This window comes from Anneissia japonica, unplaced genomic scaffold, assembly GCF_011630105.1.
Source record: "Anneissia japonica isolate Jap-2015-1 unplaced genomic scaffold, ASM1163010v1 scaffold65_len388318_cov190, whole genome shotgun sequence".
Classification (NCBI taxonomy): Eukaryota; Metazoa; Echinodermata; class Crinoidea; order Comatulida; family Comatulidae; genus Anneissia; species Anneissia japonica.
In genome coordinates, this window is record NW_022729881.1 from 118,778 (window position 1) to 135,270 (window position 16,493).

At 35.9% G+C, this 16,493-nt stretch overlaps 1 protein-coding gene across 1 annotated transcript in view; it reads left to right on the forward strand.

Annotated features, from left to right (window-relative positions):
• The window catches only part of LOC117114755 (ATP-dependent RNA helicase DDX1-like), a 29,922-nt gene that overhangs the window by 2,374 nt on the left and 11,055 nt on the right, over positions 1 to 16,493 (forward strand). The window contains exons 2-3 of the mRNA XM_033258447.1: positions 7,604 to 7,701; positions 8,145 to 8,217. Of these exons, the coding sequence (XP_033114338.1) occupies positions 7,604 to 7,701; positions 8,145 to 8,217 (171 nt within the window). The remainder of the gene's footprint in view (positions 1 to 7,603; positions 7,702 to 8,144; positions 8,218 to 16,493) is intronic.

Sequence of the window (16,493 nt, forward strand, 5' to 3'; positions counted from 1 at the left end):
GGGCAAAGGTCATTGGTAATATCGACTATTCGTAAAACGGACGTTTGCTGGGTGTTTACCCAAAATATTACAAATAATTTCTGAAAACCAGACTAAATGAGACTACTTCGATGCTGTTGTTAGCATTGGTGAAGTACGTTGTTTCCAGCCAGAAGATGATAATGGTGGTACAATACAACAAAGCTGGCTCAGATGCCTACGTTACGTAATCGTGTCCTTGTAATCCGAGCCGACTTTACCGTTAAGCAAGTTGATTTACCGTTATTCTAGTTAAGTCACTTAACTTAAGTGACTTAATTCCTTTAACTAGCTATAATTGAGTGGTTCACGTCGAACTTTTAACTAGTTAAGTGGATGTATATCTAGATAAAAGTTCGACGTGAACCAAACTCTAATCAAAAGAGAGAGCAGAAATGTTAATTAGTTTTCCAGCAAGTTGTCAATAAATCACATAGGCATACCTATGGTATAGTATAGTATAGTATAGCTGACCTTGCATAGGCAATAAATTACAAAAGCAATGATTATAATTCAATTAAAGAGCAATTACCAGAGAAAGGCCTAATGTCCCAAAAGATGGTTGGAAATCAGGAATATTTTTAAAGGGTAGAAACACCTCATGCTAGCTGTACTGCACTTTCTGTGTAAATTGAGGGTGCAATTGCAAATGATGGTGCTTAGGCGAAATTTGATTGGCTAAATCTATGGCAGCCATCTTGGATGGTACACACACACAGCTCTGCTTATTTCGAACATCGAATACATTGCAGTTAGCACTCTAGTATTCTTATTATTATATCTCAACAATGACCTCATCTCAGTAAGTTTCTTATCTTAAAATAATATCTATAAATCGCTATACCCACTAGTTAATACGTTGAAAGTATAATAAAAAAAATTACTTAGGTACGATAATATGCAAAATCTTTGGAATATCATCACCTGTCTTCGCTCTGTTGCGATCCCGGGCCTAGGTGACTCGAGCAAAGGAAAGGAAACACATTTTCCCTGCCACAGACTTACGGGCGTCCAGAGATGGTGACCTAGATGGAACCCTAAAGATAATGCAATCTGGAAAGTTTAAAAAAGACACATGTAATATTGTCAGGGGGCTGATCCCATTTATGAACCTAATAAATGTGATGAACAGAGAGCAAATGTAATGGTGGTATGTCCAATGAATTTCTAGTTGCTACTTTTTCTCGGAATCACCTGTAGCGTAACACATTTAAGCTCTCTAAGTTGACCTCCATACAAACAGGTCAACGCTTCTTCACCCGTTGATAAAATCTCATCCTTTGTAGCAGGTTCAAAGAATACTTTTGCTTGCTTCTTAAAGTTTAACTTAATGGAACATTAATTGGCTTCAGAAGGCACTGTGCCAAGAAACTTGCAACTTGCTACCTTTTTACATGCTGACTGGTTGTGATAAAACATCAAGCTTGTTCGAAGTTGGGAAAGGAGCCACACTGAAAAAACTAAGAAGAAATGTTTTAAGAAGCAAGCCAAAGTATTCTCTGAAGTTGATCAAAGGATGAGATTATTTCGGCGGGCGAAGAAGCGTTGACCTGTTGGTATGGAGGTCAACTTGGAGAGAGCTTAATAATGCGCTACGCTACAGGCGATTCCAAGAAAAAATAGCAACTAGAAATTCATCGGTACAAGTACATATACTACCTCCGACTGAAGCAGCAGCTAAGTATCATACTGCACAAGTTTATTACCGAACCCTCGTTTGGATGGAAAAAGATTTGAATGCGGAAGAGTCGGGGTGGTTGTAGCTAATGGTAGATTTGAACCTTAATAAACAAACTTGCCACCGGCTCCTGAAAATCTTATGAAAGTTATCCGTTACATGACACGCGAAGATGCACATGTAGAAAGCTCGGCTTGGAATGTTCTGTGGTGTGTGGTGAATGCAAGGGGATCAATTGTACAAATTCGCCGGTGTTGCCTCACAAAGACATTATACCTATAAATAATATTAACTACTGGTAACTTCTACTGTATTTGTTTACGTCAAGTCAATGAAATACTCACCATTACATTTGCTTTCTGTTTATCACATTTTTTATGTTCATAAATGGGATCAGCCTCCTGACAATATTGCATGTACTGTCTTTTTCCGTATTGCATTATCTTTGGTGTGCCATTATCTAGGTCACCGTATCTGGGCACCCGTTCATCTGTGGCAGGGAAAATGTGTTTCCCTTTCCTTTGTTTGAGTCACCTAGGTCCGGAATCGCGACAGATCAGACACGGGTGGTAACATTCCAAAGATTTGCATATTATCATACCTAAGTACAATATTTTTTAAAATTATAGTTCTAGCATATAAACTAGTGGGTATATAAGCTATTTATAGATATTATTTTAAGATAAGAACCATACGCTGAGATGAGGTCAAACATCAAGTCATAGTTTCATCCGTTTTATGTTTCAACAATCTACCATTGTTGAGATATAAGCCACATGCTGAAATGAGGTCAAAGGTTGAAAGTCATTGTTGCAGTCATTTTATGCTAAGTTTCATTAGAGTGTATATAAATACATATTCTGAGTAAATTGACACCAAACTTATATCTCTGGGATCAGTAGTTACCAAGAACTGCCAAATACATGACAAATTGGTGGCCATTTTTGTTTTATGCAAATTAGCATATTCCATAGTTGCGTTCACTTTATGCTAAAAGGTTTCATTAAAGTGGATAAATATACATATTCTGAGTAAGTTGACTAGTACATTGAAATCATACTAAAGTAAACTGTACAACACAGAACATTGACCAGAAATGACTTCTGGATGATTGAAGTAACATTTACTTGACTGCTCGGTATAATATTTTTTGGTGTGCTGTTTATTATTGCATGAGATACTAATTGATTTCATGTATGAAATAGTTTGCAAGATATTTATAATTCTATAGATTGTTATGAATGAAATGATTTGCATGAGATACTAATTAATTTCATGAATGAAATAGTTTGCATGATATTCATATTTCTATAACTTATGAATGAAATGATTTGCATGAGATACTAATTAATTTCATGACTGAAATATTTTGTATGATATCTATTCTATAGCTTGTTATGAATGAAATGATTTCCATGAGATAACTTGTGTTATTCGTGAATGAATGACATAGTTTGTTGTATCTTCATAATATTTATAATTTAACTATAATAGATTATTTGTATGATATATTGATTATGTTAAATTTAACTATTTTGCATGTTATGTCCATTCTTCATTAATCTTAAATTTAAGTATAATTCTTTATTTATTATTCTTTATTCTCAACCAACAGTGTAAAACACCAATAATAGGTTGAAATACAATTTTCAGTAAACAGCATAAATATATACAATACAAATTAAAAAACGAGTTCATTAATAATACTTTTAAATTGCGAGTAATTACAGTTAAAAATATCCAAAAAAATTATTCTTTAAAAGACAAGCATTATAAGCTGACGAAATTCTACGGAAAATACCATTTTTACAAACATTTACACAAGAATATTTAACATGAAGAAAAGGTTTATAACGAAGATTACGAACAGGTAAAAATGTACATTAAAATTAAACATAGATACAAGATTACGTTTAAACTTAGAGTTAAGACATTTGTACAAAAAGTATAAATCCTGTCTTGCTCTCCTAGACGTCGGAGAAATGATAGGAGGCCAATTGGCTGCTGGGCCGATGAAGCGCAAGAATTTTCTATGGATTCGATCTATTCTGGAAACTTGGAAAGCAGAGAGAGAGTTATATATAACTGAGCAAAAATTGAGTGATGGTTGGATAAGAGATAAGTAAAGTGCACGTTTTGTGTGTGGGGAGAACTGAATGCAATTGCGCCACATTAGCCCAAGCAATCGATTGGCCTTTTTAACGATGTGGTCAACATGTGAAATAAATTTCAGTTTACGGTCAATAAAAATGCCGAGGTCACGATAGGAATTTACACTTTTAAGGACCTCACCTTGAACAGAGTAAGCAAAAGTAATAGGTGTATTCTTAAGAGAGCAAGACAGGACTTTGCAATTATCGGACTGACTTCAGGGACATTTTCCAGTCGGAAACCCACTTGCCGAGTCTTTCCAGATCTGCCTGGAGCGCAATGGAGTCCTCAATGGTGGTAATGATTTTATATATCTTGAGGTCATCAGCGAACATGAGACAGCTGGAATTTTGGAAAATATTAGGTATTTCATTAACAAAGATGTTGAACAGAAGGGGGGCTAGAATGGAGCCTTTAGGAACTCCCGAGAGGACTGGGAGAGGGTTGGAAGTAGCTCCTTCAAATACTACTCTCTGGAACCTATCGCTCAAGTAACTTTTAAACCAGGAAAGTAAGTTACCGCTAATGCCAAATTGATGCAGTTTTAATAATAATAACTTATGGGACAATTTATCAAACGCTTTACTGAAATCAGTGTAAATTATGTCACATTGATTTTTAGTTTCGATGGCTTCATATACGGTAGACAGAAGTGTAGCAAGATTTGTATCACAAGATCTACCGGGCATGAAGCCATGTTGTTCTTGAGAGATAATAGGTGAAACATGGGATAAGAGTTGAGCGTTAATAAGCCTTTCAAGAATTTTAGAGATGGTTGGAAGTATAAGGAGATAGGTCTATAATTTTGGACTATTAATTTTGAGCCATTTTTATGTATTGTGACGACATTTGCGGTCTTCCATAGGTCAGGAAAAGTGACAGATGTAATGGAAAGTTTAAAAATATTGGTAATGGGTAAGGATAAAGTGGAAGAACAAAATTTAAGAATATGATTGCTGATAGGGTCATTTCCAGCTGTCTTATCCACACTGATTGACCTCAGAAGATATTCAACGTCATGTTGTTGAAAAATGACAGTATTGATGACATCAACATTGAGCCCAGGCAGATCCAGGTGCTCCGCAATAGCAGAGTCCCTGAAGTCCGAGAAAGCTGAAACAAAAAAGTTATTAAATAATGTGGCTTTTGCCTGCGGGCCGTCAGCGACATTATCCCCATCAGATATAGTTATTGCATTTGGCGTAGTTTTCCGTTTGCACTTTATCCAAGTCCAAAATCGCTTAGGATTTGTGACAAGGTCAGAAGAAATACAATTAAGGTAAGCCTTATACCTGCGGTTTAATAATTTTTTGAAATTAGTACGGGCCACACAAAAATTTTGACGAGAAATGATCGACGGAAATTGTTTCCAAACACGATGATAATGTTCTTTAGACTTTAAGGATTTGACAAGCTCGGCATCAAACCATTTAGGACTTCTTTTATGAATTTTAATGGTGGGGACAAGGTCCCTAACCCTAACAAGGTCATAAAACATTCCAACACGTTCATTAATATCAGATGTGAAATCAAGAATATGCCACAGAATTTTTTCAAATGTGTTATTCAAATCACCAAAATTGGCTCATCTATAATTATAAAGGTATCTAGATTTGTTATTATTAATTAAATTTATATATACAAATTGAAGTGAGATTGAAATAGAGTTATGATCAGAATTAAAGATATTCTGGCCTGCAGTAGTATCAGAGATAATATTATTATTATTGCACAGTACAAGGTCTAGAATTTTACTGTTACATGTTGCAAATTTATTGCACTGAAAGATATTGTGACCATGTATTATAGAATACATAAAAAGTTCTGAGAAGGAGTTTGCAGGTACTGAATAAGTACCATTGTCCAAGTGATATCTGGTAGGTTAAAGTCTCCTATAACCAGCAGGTTATGATCCAGATAATGTTCAATGGCTGTGTCAAGTGCGGTAATCAAATTATTAATGGATTCTCTGCCAGAATTGGGGGGGTCTGTAATAAATAGCAGCTATGATTCGTTGATTTCTGGATACTGTGATTTCTACCCAGATGAGTTCGTTGCTATCATCTTCGAGGTCTACGATTTTGCGACTTTTTATTTTATTTGATATATAGATGGCAACTCCCCCTCCTCTGCGATTTCCTGGTTTTTCACGTCTATATAGATTAAAGTTTGGTATTTCTAATTCTGAATCGGTAACGAATTCCTTCAGCCATGTCTCAGTAAAGGCAGCTATATCGTATAATATATCATTTGTATGATATATGAGGCATGTTGTGGCAAAATGGCTAAGTTGTAGCAATAATTGAAATTCAAGTTATTGGTGTTTTCAGATACCTGAGTATGTGATCTTTAAAATGAGGGGTCATTCATTGAAATTGGTCATTTCATACCTAAGTTATTGGAAAGAGAAAGTACAGTCAAGATAAACATGATTTTGAGTAATTGCCTTCCAAAGTTATTTGTGCATACATTGTTTGATAGAATTAACTATCTAAATAACATTAAATAAACGATTTGTTGACCACTTCCAGAACTAATACTTTTTGGCATGATTAATAAGACATTAAACTGTTGATCTATAGCGACAACAAAATTTGGATTTTTAGGCAATTTTTTGAGGTCCTATATTTTATAGCTCATTTACTCAATACTGGCCTGTGCGACAACTTAACCATTTCGCCACCACATGCCTCATATTAATATGTTGAATTTAACCATTAATGAAAGTTATTGATAAATGCTAGGCCTATATGAATATATAATTAATATTGATTAGTGCATATGTGATATTCAAAATTTAATCAAAATAAGTATGAATTTAAATGTTAGTTAGTACTGACATGTGGTCAGAGATCACTGTAATTTACATAAAGAATTGCGTATATTGAGATTCAGTGGTTTTGTAATAGATGAATAAATATATATTTTGGAAACTTCTTCACTGACTTTTTATGCTTTAGTATGCTGAACATTTTTAGTATGTTGGCCAATCAGAGAGCTTCTTATGTCTCCATTGTAAAATATTAATCTACCTCATTTTAAAATGGCACAATGGAGAAATGGTATATCTGCTCAATAAGATAAAAGTATAATTAACTAGAGCAGTCATTTCATAGAGTGCATATCTCTGCCCTGTGCCTGAACAATATGCAGGCCATGTGCAATGGGTGAAACTGCAGCATACCCTCAAGGAAATAATGGAATTTCCCATTGTATTCAGGTACAGTACATCAAAACATCACTCAGTTGGCCGGAAATAATTGCCAAAAAGTGAAGTAAATCACTGTCTAGTGCAGGGATGGGCTTAAAATCGGTCAGAGGGTCAAAGTGAATTTCTGATTTAATACCGAGGGCCGCACCCAAACTTTGATCTTTCCGGTGCACTTCCAAAAACTGCTTTTACACCACTTTATTCCCAGTTTTAATGTCACTTTTTACATATGGTCAGTGATGGGCCGTAAAAAACAAGGGGTTTTAAATTCACATTCGCGGGCCGCAAAAAAATCGCTGTCAGGACGCATGCGGCCCGCAGTCCGCACTTTTGCCATCTGTAGTCTAGTGGCTCTCCGATGCCAATGAGAACATAGATTAGCATAAATTATTCAAGTAAAATAAAGCTATCAATAAATTTATAAATATATGTACAAAATCATCAGTGAAATCAGTCAATAGACCTTTTCCTCCGAAAATCATATATTTATTATTGTATTTTAATTGGTGTATGTGTAATACCAATTTGCTTCTTTGCTTTTACAGGTCCAAGGCCTACGATGCCTGATAGCAAATTCTCATGTGTCTGTCTTCATGGTGATCGTAGGCCACAAGAAAGACGAGAAAACTTGCAACGATTTAAGGTAAGTGGCGTAAAATTTGAAGTAACTGTAGCATACATGCCAACTGTCCTGATTTAATCAGGACAGAGCTCTAATAAAATACCAGAATACCAAGTTTAAACATGGAATAAAGTTGTAATAAGGCGTATTTCTGAGATAATTTATATTTGAAACCCCCACCCCCTGTTTTGCCACTAGATTTTTAAAATTTCAAGGCATATATTGAATATGTTGTGCTTAACAATGCCATTCAATTACTGTAGCTAAATTGCCAACAGAGGTTATTATAAATATTTAGTGTTTAATGTATAATATGTATGCCTACTAATAGTGACTCATATTATAATTGTTACCCATCCTAAACCCAAAGAGAATAATCTATTAAGCCAACTTCAATCAAAATTTGTATGGTATACATGGGAAAGTTTATTGCAACACATAATTCTAGTTATTCTACATTTTAGAGTTTTGAAGTTGCACTACTTATCTGTACAGATGTAGCAGCAAGAGGCCTAGACATAAGTGGTGTTCCATATGGTAAGTTACCAACTAGAGAAAAACAGTTTTTAAGTTATAATTCATTCCCTAAAATGTACTCTGATTGGCTCAACAATGTGTCTCCAGGAGTCTTCGTCACTCATAACTGTTGACAAGTCAAATGTCTGTTGATTGATGTTTTTAGCCACACAGTCAATATAGTTCAGTGATCTGCCTGGAGGTGCGGGGAAGTCTCATACAGAGAACATCAGAAATTACCTTCATAAATAACTGCTTTGGTCTTGTGTTCGTTCCAGGAGATACTGACCCCTGTATGTGCCATCAAGTTGGTTCTGAAGGTCTTTCTTCATGGTCCAAGTTCCTCTTCCATATACAGTGGGAGGATGCTTTCTACACATGCTCTAAAAAAAGCAAGCATGGTTTTCTTTGATATTATTGTAAAATTCCTGTTTGTTTTCCCGTAGCGGCAGTTTGATGCAAAAAGGGAAGGCGTGGCACAAATTAGTGCACTGTGAAATTAACTTTGATTTTCGTATGCTAATATCTTTGGAAGTACAGTGCCTATAACCTTCAGATTTTGTGGTGTAGGACATCTTTTACTGCTAATTCCAAATCTGGAAAAGTTGTAGCATTAACCATTGCGGAAAAGCAATGGTCTAAAAATGGGACAAAAACCAGTCTGGACCAACTTTTTGCATTTTTGGAGGGCTGTGTCTGGGGAAAATAAGCTTAGTTAAGTTTTATAACTATATATATAAGTACTACTGGGTGTGGGTTATGATTCCTAAAAATTTGGAGATTAAAAAAGTTGGAGATTAAAAAAGTTATTCTTTTTGAGTTACGGCTACCTGAACAATGGTACCATACAGGTTTTTGTGCATTTTTAGACCATTGCTATTCCGCAATGGGTACATGCTACAACTGAGCTGAGTACCAAAGCTGGAATTTGGTGTATAAGTGGATCTAATATATCTGGTTAACTGGTGTAAATTTAAGAAAAGATTTTAACTGTCCACATGACGAATCGTTAATGGGAAACATAGGCTTTTTTCACTTTTTTAGGGCTGGTCCCAAATTTGAATGGATGCCATTACATTCTAATTCATTTGATCAGCCTGTGCTTGCTTGTGGCTAGAAACAACTACCCATAGATAATATATCTGTAATTTAAGATGTATACACTCACTCATAAGGACACAGGGTGACATTCAAAATTACAAAAAAATTGCATCGATAAAAAACAAAGTGGCTATTTTGAGTGCAGATAACTTAAAAAAAGAAGGGATAACAGTTAATCCGATGCCATATTTGTGTAATATGGTGGAATATAAGTTTGACCTTGATAGCTATTATCAATTCAGAGTTATAAGCTTTCAAATTTGGAGGAAATTGTGTTTGCGCTTCTTGAAGGGCCATGCCCCTTTTTTGAGGAGTCAATATCTCAGAAACTACAAAACCTATAACACTAATTTTTTTTAAGTGTTGGTTTTTCACATAGTGGATCATTTTTATGGAGTTTCATCAAAATCTGAGAGGGTCATACTGGAACTTTTTTGAAATTTGGTTGATTTGACAAGGAATGACCCAATGGAGTGAGACTCCAAGTAAGATAACAATAAACAATAACAAGCAGTAACCAAAAAAAGTAGGCAGACCAATAACAGTGTGATACAAAGATGGTGGATAAATAGTCAATACAATAGAGACCAATATTAAACTATATGAAGTATACCATACATTAGACTGTGGTGGGCTAGAAAGCCTGTCTATATTCAGTCCTAAGTTAATACAATCAAGTTTAGTGATGATCTTTCATTCAGCCTTTTCTCTATTTAAACTATTATTAAAATTACCCTTTCTAATAACTTTGACTTTCAGGTTATGTAAGTTGTGGCCCGGTAAATTGAAATGTTGTGCTACTGGTTTCTGTATGAGTGTAATGGCATAAATCAAGTTACAGAATGTGCACGTGTATTTTGATGGTCTAGTTGTTGGGTCCGTGTATAACATCACTAGAATCAATGTGGATGCAGAGTTGACAGGTTTTGGTGTTGCAAGGAAATGTACCATGTGAAGTGTTAGTTAACAAGTTTGCTTTTAGTGTGCTCTTTTTTTGAGATTGGGAGGTTGTCTGTGTGCAATTAGTGGTTTTTCAGTAAAAATGTCCTTAAGATCAGAATCTTGGAGTAGCGGTTGTAGGGTGTTTATTATGCATAGGGGCTTAAAGTGCTGGGTGGTAGGTAGCGACAAGTGTAGTGCGGTCGGTAGATGTTTTGTATTTGAGTAGGTCTGTGCGTGGAATGCGTTTTGCTTTGTTCATTTGTTCGTCAATAATGCGATGATTATATTTAAGGTTGATGAATGTTTGCTTCAGGTCTGTGAGGTGTTTGTCCCTCTCAGCATATCCGGTTATAGCGTAGTGACTGGCTGTAAACTATGAATTTGGTGAGAGCTTGTTGCATGTAATTATTGGTGCATGTTAGTAGGTTTCTTGTATATGGATGTGTTGAGATGCCCATTACAAACCTGGATTCTAGTGTCAAGAAAATTAACAGGATCTGTAGACATATCTATAGTAAATTTTATAGATGGATGAAAAGTATTAAACGATGAATAAAAATTCTGTAGAGAATCCTCGCCATTAGTCCAAATAATAAAAATGTCATCAATGAAACCTAGATATAGAAAAGGCTTAATAGAACATGAGGAAAGAAACCTTTGTTCGAGGTCGCTCATTAAAATATTAGCATATTGCAGCGCCATACAAGTTCCCATGGCTGTGCCGTTAGTCTGGAGGTAGAATGAGTCCTTAAATATGAAATAATTATGAGTCAATATAAATTGCTTGCAGATTGTGTCGGAGGTTTCTGTGGTAGTGTGCGATGTATAGCTGCAAGTCCATTAGTGTGTGGTATATTTGTGTACAATGAAGTAACATCCATTGTGGCCAGTATAGTGTCGTGCGGGAGATCATTAATCCATGGCATCAAGTTTTATCAGAAGGTCTGTAGTATCCTAGATGTAACTGGGTGCGTTCATAGCATAGGGTCTTAGAATGGTATCTACGTATTTGGAGATTCCCTGAGTGATGGTTCCTATACCTGAGACAATGGGGCATCCTGGGTGATGGCTTTAATGAATCTTAGAAAAGATAAAAAGTTCCTGGTTGTGGAGTAAGGTGAGTATGAAGGTTGTCAGGTATGTCGTTGAGAACAGATTTCATCTCTCGTCAAACTTCTTTGTAGCATCTGACGTAACCAGTAGCTGTCGGTGTTGGATAATTGCCTGTTTGCTTCTTTGATGTAGTCCTTTGTGTCAAGTAGCACAATAGCTCCACCTTTATCTGCTTGTTTGATGACTATGTTCTTGTTGGTCCTTAATTTGGTAATTGCATGTCTTTCCTTTGTAGAGAGGTTACTAACAGTGCGCTGTTGTTTGTTAATAATCTCAGATTGTACATGGTTACGGAAACAGTCGATATAGAGGTCTAGTTTGTTAGTGCGTCACTCTGGAGGTGTCCATAGTGTGTCCCGCTTTCTGGAAGTAAGGCAGGGCTGGCACTGTTGGATGGGCAAGTAATTGTTGACCACATTATTAGTAGTGGGTTGAGTATGAAAGTATTCCTTTAGACGTAGCCTTCAGAAGAACGCTTTTACTCCCTTCTAGTTATATAATAATAATAATAATACACATTTTTAAAGCGCCTATTAAAGAAAACAAAACTGGCTTGTTATATAGGGCATTAATATCATTAGTATAAAACCTCAGTACTTTTTAGGCTATCAACGCAATTCCCAACTATATATAACAATTAAACAAACTTCTGCCTATATATCTAAGGTACTGATATATTACAACATTTAAGGCTCAAACCGGTTTGGTCCATTTCTAGGATCTAGGATATCTCCTAGTTACAATTTCAACATGAGAACCCAGTGGAGCTGGGGCTGAAAAAATTTCTTGTTCCTCATCAACCGGTATTATAAACTCTTCATGGAACACTTGTACTCGGTCATTACCACCCGGGTTGTTACCACCCTTAATCATCTGGTTAACATGTACATGACAAGTTCCATTATCCCATTTAACCAAGTATGTTGCTGGTCTTAAACGTTGTAGAACTTCAGATTTTACCCATTTCTCCTTCTCCCGGTAATTTCTAACGAAAACCGAATCACCTGGACAGAATTGCCTTAATGGCTTTTTCCTGTCCCGACCTACTTTTATTTGAAGTTGTTTTCTCTTTACAAACTTAGCCAGTGACAGTTTAAGGAGGCTTAACCTTATTCTAGGATGGTTTACAATTAAGAAACAGTTCTGCTGGTGTACAACCCGTGGTCGTGTGTGGTGTGTTTCTATAGACAAGTAGAAAATTTGAGACCCGTCGGTGAGATTAAGAAACTTCTGCTTATCTTTCTTTGCAAAGTCCAAATGAGTTCGCTCAAATTTTCGTGTAGCCCATTTCCATGGGAACAAAGCTGCTTGTGGTTGGCTATCCTAATAGAGGAACATGTGTAACAATTTTCACAATATTTTCGATGTCACTGTCCAGTTTTGGCCACCAAAAGTACCCTCTGGCCAAAGCTTTCATTTTACACATGCCTTGGTGCTCGCTGTGTAATTCATTCACGCACACGCGTTTTGTAGCTTCTGAGAGATCAACAATCTTAACCCCCATAACAGTACACCGCATTCTACTGATAATTCGTCTATGCATATTTTAAATGCTTTTATGCTGTCATCAGTTGTAGCAGGCCAACCAGTCTGAACTTCCCATAGTATTAAGCATACCCAAAAATGAACGACGTTCTTGCACATTACATGGTTTTGACGCTTCCTTAATGTTTCACTTTTTCAGGGGTTGGCACTATGCCATTACCACTAATCATGTGACCTAAGTACACTACCTCTGTAAGCATAAATTTACATTTTGATTTATTTAACCTCAATCCATACGTCTCCAATCGGGACAGTACAGCTTCCAGGCGTTTGAAGTGCTGTTTTTCATCAAAATATATCATCTAAATATTAACAAATCACGCCTTCTAGGCCCTGTAAGATTTGTTCCATAGCATTCTGGAATATGCTTGGAGCACTGGCTATCCTGTATGGTAGCTGTGTATAATGAAATATACACTTGTGGGTATTTATAATTAAAGTTGATGAAGGCTTTTGGTTAGGCAATATGGCCACTGAGTGGAGTGTTTCTTTTGGTAAGAAATCTCTTCAAATCAAGTTCATCGCTCTTACATATTTACTGTAATTGTTTCTACAGTAGTTTACTTATTGGCTTTTGGAGTATTGAAAGTGGTCAATATCATTCGCTTATTTCGTCAAATAAAGTGTCAGTCTTAACGGTTAAGTTATGCATGTCCAGGCCTGGATACAGCAGCATGAAGCTCTACAACTCAAGGGGAAAATGTTGTTATATCCCTGAGGGAGTTTCGGGTGCCGTTTGGCCTATCTGCGACTGTTTAGATATACAAGATATCATGGAAGTAGATACTACTCTTTGGAACCATGTACCAATATCTCCTGTTAGTGCAGCTAATTTTGGATTTTATTGTGATAATGCTAATTTTATTGAAAAATGTTATCTTTTTTCTCTGAAGTTGCGAATTTCAACAACTAAACTTAGGTACAGTAGGAAACCAACTGCATATTACTCTTCATATTTTGCTACACTACCCTGCACCATCTAATGGAGAACTGTCAGGCCCAGGTGGTCATAACATTAATGCTGCGAATGTGGCAACACCTGATACTAGCTCGCATGTACACAAAGGAATTTGTCTTGCCCACCTGAACACGCGACCGCTTTATCACAAGGTAGAGGAGCTCGCTATTTTAATGCATCAAAATTCTATTGACATTATGACAGTAAGTGAAACGTGGCTCAGTGATACTGTTGATGACAGTGAAATTGCTATACCGAGTTTTACTTTTTATCGCCTGGACAGAGGCACCCATGGAGGTGGTGTTGGCATTTATGTCAAACAAAGGCTTCGGTCGCATTTGCTCTTAAATAACGTCCTAGATTGGTTAGAAGCCTGTTGGATATCTATCGAGCTTCCATACACTAACCCATTTGCGGTTGGTGTAGTTTATCGTCCACCTAACGATGCGACGTTTTTCAACCTGATGGAGACTTCTCTTAGCAATATTTTTTCCAATTTTAATGAAGTCATCTGTTTGGGTGATTTTAACTGTAATACGCTTGACAGAAAGGGCCCATTGTGGTCTAAATTCAACAATATTACAAACCAGTTTAATTTTAACTGCCATATCGATGAACCAACCAGAATCACCTCTGATTCTGCAACTTGTTTGGATCAAATCCTTGTTAACAGAAAAGAATTATATTTATGTGCTAAGGTCTTATCATCTACTATTAGTGACCATGACTACGTCCTGACCGTGCGTAAGGCCAGAAACATTAGAGGTACCCCTATCATTGTAAAAGGAAGGTCTTTCAGAAACTTTGATTCTGATCTTTTTCAGTCTGACCTCGCTGCTGCTCCATGGAATATTATAAGCACTGCTGAAGATTGTGAACAAGCTTTATTTTATTTCAATTCTATTTTTAATGACATTTGTGACGCTCATGCTCCTATTATTAATATCAAGGTTTCAACAACACTTCCACCATGGATTAATCAAGACTATCTGTCTCTGCGTAGGGAAGCCAAATATATTAGACAAAAAGCTAAACTTAATAATGAACAATCTGCCTGGAATTCCTACAAATTACATAGAAATAAGCTCAATAATATGAGACGTTACCTTAAAAGAGATTATTTTCGCTCCACAATTTCTAATAATTTGTCTGATAGTAAGAAGTTATGGAAAACACTTAAACAAACTGTACCTAGTAAGAAAACCAATAATGCAATAAATATTAATACTGAAGATATAAATGGAACTGTTGCCCAAACATTTAATAATTATTTCTGTTCAATTGGTGAAGCTATAATGAGCGAGATACCATCAAATGATTTTAATGATAATTTTATTTTACATGACGACGACCTGAATTTACCAGTGAATTTAGTAAATAATGATGTTAGTAATGTTTTAATTAATTTTAATAATAATTATAATAATAATGATGGTTATAATAATTCTCATAATGATGATGATGTAAATTTTACTAGTTCTGACAAAGCTTTAAGCAATTTTAATTATGTTGAGTATTTTAAGTTTAATGTTGTAAGCAATAATGATGTTTTTAAGGCACTGTCCAGTCTGGCAACTAACAAAGCAACTGGAGTGGACGGTTTAAGTCCGAGACTTATCAAGGCTGCTGCACCTTGTATTTCTCAACATGTTACCTTTATTTTCAATCTCTCTCTTTCCCTGGGAGAGGTCCCTGCTGAATGGAAGCTGGGTAAAGTTATTCCAATTCACAAAGGTGGGGGCTAGAGATAACTGTAACAATTATAGACCATTTCCATTCTACCTACCTTAATGAAAATCTTTGAACGAATTATTCATGATCATCTATATTCTTGCCTTCTTAGAAATAATTCCCTTTCCCCTCGTCAATCTGGTTTCCGTCCACTACACAGCACTACTACTACACTTCTTCAGGTCAGTGATTATATTTTAAATAATACTGATAATGGGATGATGACCGGTGCCATTTTTTTAGATCTTAAAAAAGCATCATCCCACACTTCTTAAAAAGCTGAAACAGCAGGGACTCGATAACGTGGAACTTAAATGGTTCACCTCTTATCTGACTAACCGAAAGCAAATCACATCTATTAATGTAGAAATTCTTCCCCAGCTTCCATTCGGTGTGGGGTCCCTCAGGGATCAATTTTAGGACCTCTTCTATTTATTATTTTTATTAATGACCTGCCCAATGTTATCTCAAAGTATTCTGTCTTTATGTATGCTGACGACACTGCTATTTTTTATCCATCTGAATCCATCAATGACATCCAAATTACTCTTCAAAATGAACTTAAAAATGTTTTTGAATGGCTGAATGAGAACAAACTCTCGTTAAATATTGACAAAACCAAATTGCTTCTTTTTGGGTCTAAGAAAAAATTACATGGTGCAGCAGATCTTGATATTAGGATTAGGGACGCTGCCATTCAAGCCGTTGACCGATTTAAATATCTTGGCATCTGGTTTGATCCGTCACTTTCTTGGAATGTGCATGTTGACAAACTTTGTTATAAGGTGAGCGGTAGAATTTCTCTTCTGGGTAGATTACGTCGTTATATTGATAAAAACTCTCTTAATTTACTTTATAAATCTCTCATATTACCTTTATTTGATTAATTACCTTTATTTGATTATTG